The sequence below is a fragment of the Gymnoscopelus braueri genome (assembly GCF_963280865.1).
Source record: "Gymnoscopelus braueri genome assembly, chromosome: 12".
NCBI classification, from domain to species: Eukaryota; Metazoa; Chordata; class Actinopteri; order Myctophiformes; family Myctophidae; genus Gymnoscopelus; species Gymnoscopelus braueri.
In genome coordinates this window covers 35,977,705-35,993,517 of record NC_137614.1, presented here as the reverse complement: position 1 = coordinate 35,993,517, position 15,813 = coordinate 35,977,705, and the positions used below count along the sequence as shown (strand labels likewise).

Below are 15,813 nucleotides of genomic sequence, written 5' to 3'. Positions count from 1 at the left end.
ATAAAAAAAAAGAAGGTCTAGGCCTTAATGCATCCAGAAACTAATATTACTTACTTTTTAATGGATGCACACTGGCAACAGGTGCAATGAAATCACTAATGAACTGAATGAAGCATGGAGAATGACGTCACTCATTAAATACCTCCTTTTAAATGTAAATAAATATTTATACAAAATAAAAAAAAATAGCACAATTGTTATACATAATGAGCACTAAAGAATGAGAACATTTTGGTCAATTTGGAGCCAAAAAGTGTGGGGTGCAACGCTCAGCAATGCTTATAACCATATAAATATTGATATAAAAAAAATTAAAAAAGCACAATTGTTAATTTCAACGGCACAAATTAGAGCTCAATTAGCACTAAAGAATGACACAATTTTTGGTCAATTTGGAGGCAAACAGTGTGGGGTGCAACTCTCAGCAAAGCTTATAACCATACAAATAGGGGTGGAGGATTTTAAATACTAGAAAGAAGATGCAGAGGACAGTGTGATGAGGCAGATGATTCTCTGTGGCTACCCCTGAAGGGAAGAGCCGAACGGAAAAGTAGAAGAGAGAAACGCAGGTAAAGTAAGAAACTTGAGTACATTTACTTAGGTTTACAGGTTAAGAACACATCCATGTACACATTATAATAGAACTCATCAAGTTTCTGTCGCATTGACTGGATAATCTCCTCATCCCTATAAATCCTTTCAATTGTGTATTCAGTGTGAGTATCTGTGACAAAATCACACCACTGAAGACCACTTAAGGCTAGTTGACCTTGAACCTGATAATAATATTTGTGGTTCTTTTTAAGGTAGGCCTTGCCTTGTACTGTGTTCAGGTGTTTAACTTGTGCCTTGCATTCAACATCACAACTCTTTACCTCAGCCAGCCCAAATGGTGGTGTTACTTTTGGGTCATAGACCTTAGCATCAGGGCTAGCTCCAAGGTGAGGTGCGTCAGGGTGGATTATGATCCCACACTGTGTCACAGATACATCACGAAAGTCTGCATATTGCCTCAGTATCTCAGGTTCCAGATCCAGTCCTCTTTTCATGGCCGCTGTCTGTGGAGTTCCTTTTAGAATGCGGGCTGCCAAGGCTTTCGCGGACGACTCCCCACGAACATGGCATATTTCCCGGAATCTGCTGGCTGTAAGTCTAGGCTTGCGTACCTCGGTCCACAGCTTGCATTCGGACTGCTGGCGGGTTTCTGTTTCAATAGAAGCAGACACCTCCCTTGACACCTGTAAGCTGTCCAAGTGGCATTGTTGCTTGTAGCTGGGCTGAAAAGCTGTTGAAGATGTACAGGTATAGGCGTAACCATCTACAGGCAACAGAGGGAACTCTGGGCCACCAGGATGTTTAATAATGTCTCCGCTTACTTCGGGAGGGCACTGATAAGACAGAACAGACCCAAATGGCACTGGGCCAAATTTTGAATCGACCATCTGAAGGTCCTTAAGCCCATGGAGCAGTTTACAAATGCCGGGTTGTGGACGCCGGTCTTTTAATTTATCCCCGCTCGCCAAGACATCTGTATCTGGAAGTGGCCCTGACAGAAAAAAGGGAGAGAGGTCAAATTTAGATTTATCATAATATTATGACACCTGCTCTTTTACACTAAAGCTAGGCTGCCCCAACGCTCCTGATTTCGTGTATAGAGGGGCATAGATGTATAGAGCCGGAGAGAGATTGCGCCTGATCCCATTGGTTCACCGATCTGTCCGTCAACCCCCGCCCCGTTAACACAACATTACGAGTGACGCCCACTGCACTCTGGTTGGTTGGGGAAATGAACACTTCCTCATACTGGGCAGAGTGTAGAAAAGAGACTAACGACACGCTTTGATCTCGCCGCAAAGCGGGCTCCTATGGGCTATAGTTCCAAACATTGGAACTATCTCATTGAGATAGACAGAGCACTTCCGCATTCCATTCTTACAATGGGAGTCGACGCTAGTGTCAGAACTCTCTTTATGGCTCTGATACCGGGTACACCGACGCGATGGTCCAGGCTTAAAAAGTCTGGAGATCGAGGCTACACTAAAGCAGACACCTACACTTATAAGTTATCACCTCCCTGTACATGTTTGTAATGAAAACTGCCAAAGGAGGAAACAAAACGTGCACAATTCAGTCCAATACACTTTTCCTTTATTTTTACCAGGTGCACGGTTCAACAGAAATCCATGTAAATAAAGAGAAAGGCCAGCACTCAAACAAGTCCTGAACTTTGTCATTATATATCATGGCACAGGCCTTGATATTATGACTAAAAAGTTCAGAAAGACTCGTTTGTGAGTGCTGGCCTTTCTTCTTCATTTACATGCAAACTGTCCCTGAAATATTGCATTTTATAAAAAAGGGTTCCGCCAAACCCTGGTACTAATAATAAATCATAAATTCCTAAAGAAAGGTATATTTAATGTATGTTAGAAATGCATTAGAATTATTGTACAGGTGGGAGCTCATTCTCATACTCACCAGCATATGCTCTGTACAGTGTGCACTTCACACCGGTCCTGACACTGTCTTTTGTCCTTCGCACTGGTTTCCGCACCTCCATGTCATTTGTCGCCTCTGGTGCAATACCCTATAATATAATAATGTTGAATAATGAATAGACAAGACAATACAAACGGTTGAACTTGTTCAACATCAAACAAAAATCCATATCTGACCTGTGTACGTGGCCGGTGCCAGTTTTGCAGGGAGCTGGTGCATGCCAGAGGCAATGGCACAGACTTGACTCCTAGGGTACTATACAGGTACATAACAGAAATGAAAAACAAGCACTCAGTACATTTTAGATACAACTTGCCAGGTGCACAGCTCAAAAAGACTCATAAAATGTGAAAAATAGCCAGCACCCCAAGGTCTTCTGCGTCAAGCCTTCCTCTGTGTGCTGGCATCCCAAAAAAATGTATATTGTTGAAACGTTTTTTCCCTATATTTATTCATTCATTCATGTCATATAATATTTCACTTTATGTGTAATGAACCTAGAATATATGAAAGTTTCACTTTTTTAATGAACTTTTTGGGACGTACCTGTAGTGTGCCGTTTGAAAAAGCAGTGCCACTATGTGGTTACATAGTGCCTTGCCCGCAGCGCAAGAGCATGACGTGCTTTCCAGTTCCACAGGAACCTTTTGCGAAAGTGTCACCTGTTAATAGGGAAATAACAATGAGTGTTGTTGCTGTGCACGTTACATTTACACATCAAAAGTTGAGTGTATACCGTATATAAGGGCCTTTCACACCAAGCACAAAAAAAAAGTTCAATCTCAAGTGGATGCCAGTGTCCACATCATAACTATAATAGACAATGGTGAACAATAGTTATCGTTATAGTTATATTGCTTGGTGTGAACAACCCTTAAACTTGAATATACAGTTTGTATCTTTTGTGGCTTTTTCTGCCTTTATTGATAGGTACAGTAGACTGACAGGAAATGGGGAGAGAGAGATGGGGAGTGACACGCAGCAAAGGTCGTCGGGATCGGGAGTCGAACCTGCGATACGCTGTCAGGCGGCATTAGCAGCCTACTGTAGGTGCCCAGACGGCTACGCCAGCTGTCTGGGCCCAATGAATATATTTGGATCTCACAGAATCTTTCTCAGTCTTTTATTTGTCCACCAAAAAAAGACACTAATGTTTTTAAATATATGTCTTATATGTATGAAGTTGTTTTGGGGAGTTTAGCTACACAAATCATTGACAGACTGAGAAACACACTGAAGTACATGCAACATTGTGGGAACACTGCAAAGTCTCATCTGCAATCGCAGGAAACTGCAGGAAAAACATCTGCAAACGCAGGGAACTACATCTGCAGGAAAACCAACTGCAGGAAAACCATCTGCAGGTTAACAATCTGAGAAACCTGTAGGTAGTGAGCTTCCTCATTTTTCTTCATTGACCGGTAACATCGTCCTCTCACCGCCACACCATGATCAACTACATTAGAGACTGTGTTCCATTGTTTGGGAAGAAGTGTGCAAGATTAACCAGGCATATTACTGACTTATATTTTATGATACATATTCTATAGACGATTCCACAGACACGTCATAACTGCAGTGTCGCGGAGCGGCAGCCGCTTGACACAGCAGTTATGACGGCCTGCAGACAGCGCGTCTGTGGATTCGTCTATAGCTCAGTGGTTTTCAAAGTGGGGTCGCCAGCAAAATTAATGAATATAGTATCAAAATCAGTTTAACCACTATAAAGCTCAGCGACGTGAGCTTGTAGATCTGCTATCTTCAAATATGTACTTACAATCTTAAGAATTATTATGAAAAACTTTTACACAAATCTTCTCTTCTGCAGCGTCCCTGGCACAAAACCTATTCAGATGGGGGTCCACGGCTTAATATGTAGGCCTATACATTTCAGAACCACTACCCCAGTAGTATGGAAAGGTGTTAGTTTGCAGGTGGTGCTACAGTAACCTGATCAATAATATGGTATGCTATATGCAATGTTTTTATTTTGGAAAACAGAAAGACAACATAAAAAAAGACAAAAGCACTTTACCTTCAAAATCAAACAGGTACTGTTCGAAGTAGAACTTGTAGCCTTTTTCCTGTTTGGAACCTGGTGTATGGGAAAACTTGGCAACAAGTCGTTCAACATCATTGAACCTCATTTGCGGCAGATGTGATAGGGACTTGGTGAATTCCATAATCTGAAAAGAAATAGCAACAATAATGATCTGCATGGAAATGGTTTAGATTAAGATTTTGAGAACAATCTTTCCAGTGATACAATGGCAGCAATGGAAACAAGTCCTCTGGGCTTTTTTGTGTTATCCTTTTAGCTTCACTGTATAATCGTACCACTGTACCTTTTTCTAAATGTTAATAACGTAATCAATCAGGAGATTAAGAGTCAGTATGGTGAGTGACTATACATTTTTAGAAACATGATAAAAAATTATCGATATCCAGTATCCACTGAGGATTCATGTACCTTATTAGTGGTTAATCAAAGAATTCATATACCAGTATAGTTGAGGTAGGTCAAGTTCAGACTTGGCTCAGGGAGGACGACACGACTGCCATGCAGTCCTGCCCGGTGCCTTGAAGGAAGGAGTAATCAGTTGTAAATAATCAGTTGTTGCAGGTGTACAACGGAAACCTCAGCTGACCATAGGTGCTCTGGCAACTTCACAAATTATTATTTCATGAAAGCTAGGCTATGAAATCATGCAATATCATTTCCATAGTGTCGCCTCAAAAAATATCTGACTTGTCTATCATTCTATCAGTTAATCAAAGAATTCATATACCTGTATAGTTGAGGTAGGTTAAACCTTGTCTTGGCTCAGGGAGGAGGACACACCACTGTCATGCAGTCCTGCCCGGTACCTTGAAGGAAGGAGTAATCAGTTGTAAATAATCAGTTGTTGCAGGTGTACAACGAAAACCTTAGCTGAGCATAAGTGCTCTGGCAACTTCACAAATTATTTCATGAGAGCTAGGCTTTGAAATCATGCAATATCATTTCCATAGTGTCGCCTGATAAAATACTCTACTTGTCTATCATTCAACTTCTCAGATCTGCATGTAAACATGAAATGCATCAAGTCAGGTTATTTCCTAATCATCTCTTATTTCACAGGGATGTTAAAACATGCAGTGGTGGAAAAGTACGCAATTCTTTTACTTAAGTAAAAGTATCAATACTGCAATGTAGAAACACTGTTACAAGTAAAAGTCTGGAATTCAAAATGTACTTGAGTAAAAGTACAGTATTGGTATCAAAATGTACTTAAAAAGTACCAAAAGTAGAAAGTATACTCATTATGCAGAATGTCCCATAGCAGATCTACAAGCTCACAAGCTTGTAGAAGTAGGAATGTGGTTAATGTATGTTTTGTAATAATCATCAAAATCTGCAAAGTAACTAGTTAATAAAGTTTTCAAATAATTTCAGTGGAGTAAAAGTACAATATTTGCCTCTGAGATGTAGTGGAGTAGAAGTAAAAGTAATGAATATTGGAAATACTCCAGTAAAGTAAAAGTACCTACAAATTGTACTTAAGTACAGTACTTGGGTAGATGTACTTAGTTACTTTCCACCACTGAAAATACGTCGGGTTCATTTGGTTATAGCTATATGTACACACACAGTGAGATACAAAGGATAACACACTGGGTTATAATGGATATACACTAATGTTATATCTGATTACAAATACATTGTAGTTTTAAAACAAAACCTACACCCTGGCATCGCCACTTCATCATTTATAAAAAAAGAAAATAATAAAAAAAAGTGTTACACAGGCAGGCAGACAGCAGGGCTAATATTATTAGCATTGCTAGCATACATTCTCAACCCAATCTAAGGCAATTTCCGAATTTTAAAATGTAAAAAAACGATAGTTCTTTCAAGAAAACAAGATGATAAAACAGAAAACAGTAGTAGAATTTACTTTACCATAAAACACGAATAGTTGCTGGCTTTGTTCTGGAGACACACTGTTTAGCCTGACGGAGAAATCCCAGTACATCACCACTAACACTAAACCCGGAAGTGAACTGACGTCACGTGAATTGAGCCTATTATTTTCGTGTACCGCTCGAAAAAGAGTGTTTTACGTGAGGAATAAATTAAAGGTTTAATAGGCATAGTTTTACTGAGGTTAAGATTAGGAATAAGGTTAGGGCGTGACAATGTTTTACTGAGGTTACGTTTAGGAATAAATAAGATTAGGTTTAGTTTAGACATAGTTTACTGAGGTTACGTTTATGAATAGGCTACAAGGTGGAGGACCGTTTTGAGGTCGCTGGATTTCCCCGGGGTGACTGTGTTTTGGGGGGAGCGACTGGAGTTTATCCAGACATAATACATAAAGCGACAGCAAAAGAGTAACATTCCCATTCTCTCAGAAAGAGAGTTTTTTTGTGTGCCAGAATCAGAGAGAGAGAGAGAGAGAGAGAGAGGGAGAGAGAGAGAGAGAGAGAGAGAGAGAGAGAGAGAGAGAGAGAGAGAGAGAGAGAGAGAGAGAGAGAGACCACATATCAGTGAGGGGATGGCTTGTGGAATCCCCCAAAACAGAAATGGTGAAATAACAGGAGAGTTGGCAGGTACAGCATGACACACACACACACACACACACACACACACACACACACACACACACACACACACACACACACACACACACACACACACACACACACACACACACACACACACACACACACACACACATTACCCTATATGATGGGCTAATATATGAACCGAATGTGAAATCAGTTCATGTCGTCGAAGAAGGGCAAAATCCTGAGAAGTCTTTGTATTTATTGCCGTAGCCTACATGGAGTGTATAGGGTAGTTATAACAACATAATAAATAAACAGTATAGTCAGTGGTGTAAAGTAACTGAGTACATCACATGTATTCAAGTACTGTACTTACAATGTTGAGGTACTTTTTTTTACTTTCTTCAGTATGTAGGCCTACCATTTTCTATTCTTTTACTTTTACCCCACTACAATTATATGAAAACTTTAGTTAGCCTACTAGTTACTTGTAGATTGTAGGTTTTGATTATTATTACAAAACACACTAACCTTCAGCCCTATATGCATTTCTTTTACAAAGAAAAATTTCCTGCAGTTCCTAGATTGAATATAATTTCTAAATGTCTAAGATACACTAACCATCTTAACATTTCTGTCATGTGGCTCTTTATATCGAATTCAATTAATCGGGTCATGTCAAAGAAGGTATAGGATTTTTCAAACACCTAATGTGTTGATTGGTCAACATATTTCAAGGATCTGTTGAAACTAATGTTTTTTCAACTGAAAGGGATATCGTGCCACTTTCTTAGGATCACTGACACCCTTTGAGCTGCTCAACCAGATTTATGGTATTACAGGTATTATTTCTGCATTTCAATTAGAAAGTTAAAAATAATAATACTTGCCTTCAACAACAACCCAAGAAACATTGTGGCATTTACAAACAATACACAACTAATGGGTAGCAGTTGTAATTCCCTTTTATTGATCACAGAGTCAATACATGTTCTCATATAGTGAACATATAGAATTCAGCGCAGACAAAGGTCACATTGACTCTAAATAAATATAAAAAATGACGCTGCTGGTGTGCTCTATACAGAGACAAACAACAGAGGCACATACGTAAATACAGATACAGTATGAACTGAGGCAGTCCGGGAAGGATGGCTTAAGCCAGCAGTTTTCACACCACAATCACCAAAATCCTGCGGCTGATCGTAGCCTACTGTACTTCCATGTAGCATGAAATGTTAATGTAACATTTCTCTAAGGAGCAGGTTAAAGTTTTTCACTACACTGTGGATCACTGTCGTTAAATAAACACAGGAGAAGACACTGTGGTGTTGTCACAGTCTCTCACGACCTTTTTGTCTTTTTTACCAAGCTCTTCTCTCCAGATACCAGACAGCTACTAGTTTGAGCATGCAGCCTTGATGTTTGGAGTCATGGACCCCATTTCTCTACTGCTGCAGTCTCTGCTCAAACTAGTGGCTTCACATCTTCATACAGGTAAGACAACGACACAAACAATCAGTGTATTAATTAACCTCTGTGGTGAAGGTTCTGAATTATGAAGACAGCAACCTCAAGTTCATTTCTAAGCAGTCGCGAATTAAGCAACGACAAACATTAACAGTTAATAGTAGTTAGTAATAGCATTAGTAGTTCATTACATTAGCGGGTCACTTGTGAATTCCTATTTAAGGCAAGTGTAGTGTTAGTGTTAGTGCTAGTGTTAGTGCAATATGTAGGCTAATCCAGGTGAGGTTCAACCAGAAATTAAACTCTTTACACAGTTTTTGACTAGGTGTTTAGTTACAGTATGTCTCCTGAGAGGGGTATATGTGTTTGGTCGTGGTGGTGGGAAATGATGATGTTCGGTTCAGTCATGCTATTGTCATGCAGAAGGAATACATTGAGGTACAGCAAGATACAACAATCTCAATCCATTTTTACAAAGAAAAACTTCCAGCAGTTCCTCATCTACGGCAGCAATCCTATGACCACTGTGGCCTTCCCCCCTTTTATGGGAACACGCAGGTAACCACAGTATATTAACGGCACCTATTTATTTATTTATTCAACCACAAAATGTAATAGCGAGGTTCACAATCTGAGGCCCTATATGCAGGGGAAAATTGGCATCATGGTGACACCAATCGGCATCATGGTGTCACTATATTGGATCACTTTTTTGGTCTATAAGTCTTGATCATTCAAAATGTTATAATTTCTTTCCTTTCATATAAAAGTAGAGAATCAGCGCTATAAAATGAGGCATTGATTAGATTGGCCCAACAGCTTTGGAACTACACCCTATGGAATGGATGTGAATCCAGATGCCTCCCTAGACACTAGTGTGTGTGTGTCTGTGTGTCTGTGTGTCTGTGTGTGTGTGTGTGTGTGTGTGTGTGTGTGTGTGTGTGTGTGTGTGTGTGTGTGTGTGTGTGTGTGTGTGTGTGTGTGTGTGTGTGTGTGTGTGTGTCTGTGTGTGACACGCATTGTGTATAGAGGCCCCTCAATAAGAGAGTCAAATTTGGGGTTGGTTGGATAATGTATTTCTAACATTAATTTGTAAATAGGCCTCTCCTACAAACGTTGGAAGCCAATTATAGCAATATGGTATAGGCTATATCAAACATCTGCATGATACGTGGTTATAACATGACTCCAGAGATAACGTGTAGCGAGCCTTGGACAAAATATGTAGGAGCTGTAGCAAAAAGTGTGTTTTAAATTAGATACAAAATGGCAGAAAATCTATTTAGGCAGAAATAGGATTTCCCTATGTGGGGAGTTGCAAAATGATCCAAGGAATCCAGGGGAAAGGTTTGGATTGTATGACCTACGGTTCAAGAGTTATAGGCCAAAACTTAATCAGGCTGGTATAGCGTCACCATGAGGCCGATTTGAAAAATGTAGTGTTTTCCTTGGCCTACTGGCAGTGTGTACAAACAATGTGGAGGTGATTGATCCAGTGGGTTGCAAAATTAGCTCAGCAAATACACACAGTCATACAGACACACAGACAAGGACAAAAACATAATCTCCAGCACTATCTTATTATCTCACTATCTTATTATCCAGCACTTTCGGCCTGGCGGAGATAATAAGGATTCCTCAATAATTAAATTGAGAGCCTCCTCTCACGTTGCATTATGTTATGTTACAGTACGTTACAGGAGCTCATTTAAGCGGCCTCCCATCAGCCATCACACTGAGAATGAGTCCTACAAAGAATTATGAACCTTGAACTTAGAATACATTATGTCAGCAACTTATAATGCATAATATAAAACAAGATTGCAATCTATTTGTTGATAGGTGTGGTATATTAACCATATACCATGGCTATGAAGTCTAACTTTAAGTAAATTGTAAATATAAACTTTGCATAACAACAATAAAAAGTAATCTATCACGAGTTGCCGGCAGCTCATTTTGAAAGTATATAAAAAAAAACACCTACTATAGCAGCATTCAGTGCAGTAAACATTTTGATTTGAATACAGTAGGTCCCCTTTAAAGCAGATACCTGATTTCACGCCAATGACACTCCCACAAACCCTGACCCCTTACAAACAGTGGGTCGGGACCCATTTGTGGGTCACAGGCCCATTTTTATGGGTCGCGACTAAATATCCCTTCTATTTTGTTTTTCATTATTATTATTATTTTTTTTAATCTAAAAATGTCCAAAGTAATTCACAATGTTTCTTGAATTAAAAAAAAAAGTCAAAAGAATTTCATAGATAAATACAAAAATCTAAGAGATTTCATAAATTAGAAAAATACATTTTCATTGTGACGCGCTGTGAGCTTGTAGATCTGCTATTTTCACAACTTTGGGTCCCGGGGGAGACATCAAATTACTCTTTTGGGTCTCGAGCTAAAACATTTGTGAACCGCTGCCTTACAGGAAGTTGAGTTTGTTTGAGGTGTACTCGTTACAGGTGGCAGAGTGGAGGGGCATCTGGACATTTTGGAGCGCCTTTGGCTCAAAGCGTGGCCCGTCGTCAACCGGACCTGGACCCTGTACAGAGAGAATCAAACGCACATCATCATCTGTTTTTACGTCCGGAGACTCCTGTCCAGGACAGGCTTTAGACACACCTCCACAGTCTATTACGTTTGAAGGGTTTTCTATGCGCATGGATGATAAAACAGACAAAAATATATACTGAATTACAAAACAATGTTTAACAAACATAATACAGAACAATATAATTTAAAAATAAATAATATATTAATATGAAATTAAGGAAACCTCAAAAGACACAGAAGTTCTTTTCGATTCTTTTGATTAATTGAATAATCGAGAAGCACACATTTTTTTATGAATTCATTCATATCAGTGAATCAACTTTTGAGTTTTCATCCTCGACTCAGTTGGTTAATATGATATACTGTCACAGTCCATTTACAGTATGCTACTGTAGGCAGCACCCATTACACCAGAGTGCTTGGAGGTCAGTCTGGAGCCGTGTGGAACTCCATATTTGGGCAAGACTGATCTCACATTTGATCGCGTCATCCAGGGCCTGGCGATATGACTTCAAATCAATATCACATTAATGAATGATTATTTATTTTAATAGCAGATCTACACTGGACATTGAGGACCAGTGCTGTAGACACAGTACCTGTCGGAACGGTGAGGAAGCATCAGTTACATTGGGTGGACTCCGTGGAGGGGGTGGAGTGACGCCTCTGCTCGCCACAGGCACAGGGTTCTGTGTTGAGCATAAACACTTTTTGTTACCACCGCGCTCTGACTCCTCTGGTGCGCTATCCTTCCTCTTAGTACAATGACATTTAAACAAGTGACGGGAGCAACAATAGAACAAATCAGCATAGTATACTAAGGCTGCTAGCATAGCTGTAAATGTTAGCTCCTGAATGTGTTGCAGAGCAGCCTATTCTATTTCTGAATCCAGGGCTATAAATCAATTTTTACACTCTCTGAGTTACATTTGTTACATTTGGACCCCTGGTGGTCTCCGTACGGACCCGACATTGAGAGCCATTGCTGTAGACACAGTACCTGTTGGAACGGTGAGGAGGCACCAATCCCATTGCGACTTGGACTGACTGGACTCTGTGGACTCCGTGGAGTACTGAAGCCATGATTGTTGGGCGATGGGAGCTGTGTTGAACAACAATAGAACAAATCAGCATAGTACGGAGGCTAATAGCATAGCTGTAAATGTTAGCTCCTAAATTTATTGCAGAGTATGCTGTGTGTAGGATGTACATGTTTTCAGTGCTTTTCTGAATTCATGTTTATAAATGGTTTTGTACTCTCATCATGTTGCGTGTTGTTGGTTGGGGTAGATGTACTGCATGTCCATATTAAGCTGTTATATATTCAGTCTTAAATTAGTTTTTTGATAAGATGGTGAGATCATTTCACAAAGTCTCAGGAAATGTCAGGAAAAAAACAACAACTGAATGCTCACTGAAAAAAGAAAGTTATTCTTCGACGAGTCTGACCACCAGTAGATGATTATAAAGAACAGACTATCACCAATCAGAAGATCAACTGGCCTGTTGGGATGGATGTTTTGTATAGTTTGTGTGTGTTTAATGCATTAACAAACCTTATAAGGAACGGTCACAGGAGGAGGAGTGACATTCTTCATATGAACAACAACCTACAACAAGAGATGTGACCCAATGATTTGAGTTTAGGTAGACTTCCATTTGATATGAATGTGTCTATTCATATGAACAAATGTCCCTGATAGAGTTAATCTCGTTATCTTAATTATCATAATGTGTCTAGGGTCCATAAACCTGCTTAAAATGTCAATTTAATATAATGGTTTCATATTGGCCTAAATCAGTCATGTTAAATGTACTCTGTACTCCTATTCTCTCTGCGTCTATCTAGGTCAAGGTCAAAACTAGCTACAGGCTTTCTGTGGCTATCTGTTGTTTTGAGAACACTGTATCTAGGTGTTCTTCTCTACGCTAACCATTCTTGCAGTGTCACGAAATCAACACTGACCAGTGACAGGTCAGAGCCGATGTCAACGTGTTGACCCAGACATGGGGACGCTGTTTGTCCAAAGATAAACTGTCACACCATCATCTTCATCATCTACCATCATCATCCTCATCTGACGACGTCGACGTAATCATCACTCTCATCCAATCCAAGAAGTCTACCTTCGCCCGGAAACTCATCTATGTCACATCCTATGTAATCTCTCAAGAACAGATTCTGACATAGAACAAACAGCAGAGGTCGCTGTTTTTCATTTTCAGTTGTTAACGGACGCTGTTAAAGGCCAGTGCTAAAGGCCAGTGCTTTCTCTGTTAAACGGGAGAGAGACACGACCGATGATGCCTACCATGCCTGTGACATTGTAACCTTCCATTCTCTCTCGGTCTGAATACAAGATATTTCATTATACCCAATGGATACCTGTGTTCTGAGTCTGGTTTTTCGTTATCGCCTCTTTATGAAAGTGGCTGGTACTTTGTGTGGGTGATAGGGAAAAACAGCTCCATCAGTCCCTGTTGTGTTAAGTGTTAAGTGAAATGGGACTGTTAAGAAAAGGGAATGAACAGACATTTGCACTGAAAGAGAAGCTCTTACGTTACTGAATCCTGGACTCTGATAGCTGGGAGGGTTGGGAGGGCAAGTGTTGTATGAAGGAACCGTTGGCTTGTTGGTAGTATGAAGTTGGTTTGATTCCTAGCAAACAAGAACACAGGTTGAGCATTTTTGTTTTTACAAGTCAAACTGTGTTCAGATTAACCTCTTGAGTGAAACAAAAATAAACGTAACCAGATGTTACCTTGTGCAATCAATCACCAAAAGTACGTATCTATAAAATAAAAACATTGTAGGAGCCATTTATGTTGTTGGCATATTATGTTGTGCTGACATAAGAGTTTACCTCCACTCCATCTTGGTTGGAAGCTGGAGGTTGTTCTGCATCCTCTGAAGGTTTGGTATCGCTGTCGTCGCCACGACAGCAACACGTGTACAGACAAACCAGCAGGACACCTATGGCAAGGAGTAAGCCCACCAGACGCTTTCCAATGAACATTATCATGGGCTCATCGTCTGAATGGGAAGTAAAACAAGAGATAAATCACTTTCCTGCATAGTACCCAGGGTGCAAGTTTTTTTTTCCTTCTTTAGGTAGTTTCAAAACAATATCCTGAACCCAGTTTGTCTATAGACCAGAATGTTTGTAAACAAATGTGTAGGGCAGTATTTCCAGGTAGAATGTCTATGGATATTTACACTATAGAAAAGTACACAGACCCAGAACATCAGCAATGACTTGTTTGTCAACCAGTGAATATTTAGAACAATATATATATATATATATATATATATATATATATATATATATATATATAAAAGAGTATATATATATATATATATATATATATATATATATATATAAAACTAAAAGAAGAAAACCTTCAAAAGAACTCCAGGACTGGTTTCGCTTTTTTTGCACAACGCGTTTCGCTTCCGCTTCCTCAGGTGCTATACAGCAGGTGTCAGTGATCATCATTTTATACAAAATGCTCCACCCCCACATCGTAATATACCAAGCTCATTGGCTCCTCAATTATTACATTTCTTTTCATCATTTTAAAAGATGTAATGCATAGATAGCATAGAAACCACATGAATATATAAACTCATTTTGAAAAAAAAAATATATATATAATACACAGAAAAAAGTGACAAAAACCCAAGTCATAAGAAATGACTAATAATTAAAATCACACCTACAAAGGTTACACAGCACCCCTTCAGTAAACTAATGCACCTCAAATTGAAGGCACAATAAAGCCCATATCGGGCATATTAATTGTTTTGCTATATTATACTGTGTAGAAACTTTGAATGAAATCTACTAAACAAGAAGGAGAGCCTCAATCCAGTTGGAGAGGCTCAATCCAATGGATAAAGGTTACACAGAACTTTAATATTAAACATCCATCCATCCATCTCCAACCGCTTATCCGGAGTCGGGTCGCGGGGGCAACAGTTCCAGCAGAGAGCTCCAGACCTTCCTCTCCTGAGCAACATTAGCAACTTCCTCCTGGGGGATCCCGAGGCGTTCCCAGGCCAGTGTGGAGATGTAATCCGCCCATCTGGTCCTTGGTCTGCCCCGGGGTCTCCTCCCAGTGGGACCCGTCTGAGAAAACTCATTTCGGCCGCTTGTACCCGCGACCTTATTCTTTCGGTCATGACCCACACTTCATGACCATAGGTGAGAGTAGGAACGAAGATTGCTCGGAAGACCGAGAGCTTTGCCTTCTGGCTCAGCTCTCTTTTCGTCACCACAGTGCGGTACAGCGACTGCAATACCGCTCCTGCTGCTCCGATTCTCCGGCTGATCTCCTGCTCCGTCCTCCCCTCACTCGTGAACAAGATACTAATCATATACTGTGTAAAAACTTTAAATGAAATCTACTAAACAAACCAAAAGTACAGCCTCAATCCGAATGGAGAGGCTCAATCCAGTGGTGTGGTCTAGGTTTTTTGATTGGACATCTCAACCTATTGCCATTAACAGGAATCGAACCCTCAACCTTCGGATTGACAGGCTGCAACACTACCTATAGTGCTATGGCTTTGTCCAGGCTGAGGTTGTCTGTTGAAGATAAAAGTTAACCAGTGAAAGCAGCCGATCTACAAGCTCAGAAACACGTTGCTATCTGAAAAAAATTGAGATTGTAGATCGGCTATTTTCAGAATGAAGTATGTCATATATTGCAAAAACATACCTTCTCAGA

The 15,813-nt window shown here is 39.9% G+C and overlaps 1 protein-coding gene across 1 annotated transcript; it reads right to left on the bottom strand.

Moving 5' to 3' along the window:
- Nucleotides 1-260: 260 nt before the first annotated feature.
- Nucleotides 261-6,535, bottom strand: LOC308097317 (uncharacterized protein). The gene is made up of 8 exons (XM_080445048.1): nucleotides 6,443-6,535; nucleotides 5,289-5,367; nucleotides 5,002-5,078; nucleotides 4,535-4,685; nucleotides 3,046-3,161; nucleotides 2,676-2,754; nucleotides 2,479-2,587; nucleotides 261-1,546 (listed from the first exon to the last, which is right to left on the bottom strand). The coding sequence occupies exons 4-8, from the start codon at nucleotides 4,634-4,636 to the stop codon at nucleotides 594-596; spliced, it is 1,359 nt and encodes a 452-aa protein (XP_080301174.1). The 5' UTR covers nucleotides 4,637-4,685; nucleotides 5,002-5,078; nucleotides 5,289-5,367; nucleotides 6,443-6,535; the 3' UTR covers nucleotides 261-593.
- Between the last annotated feature and the right edge of the window lie 9,278 nt (nucleotides 6,536-15,813).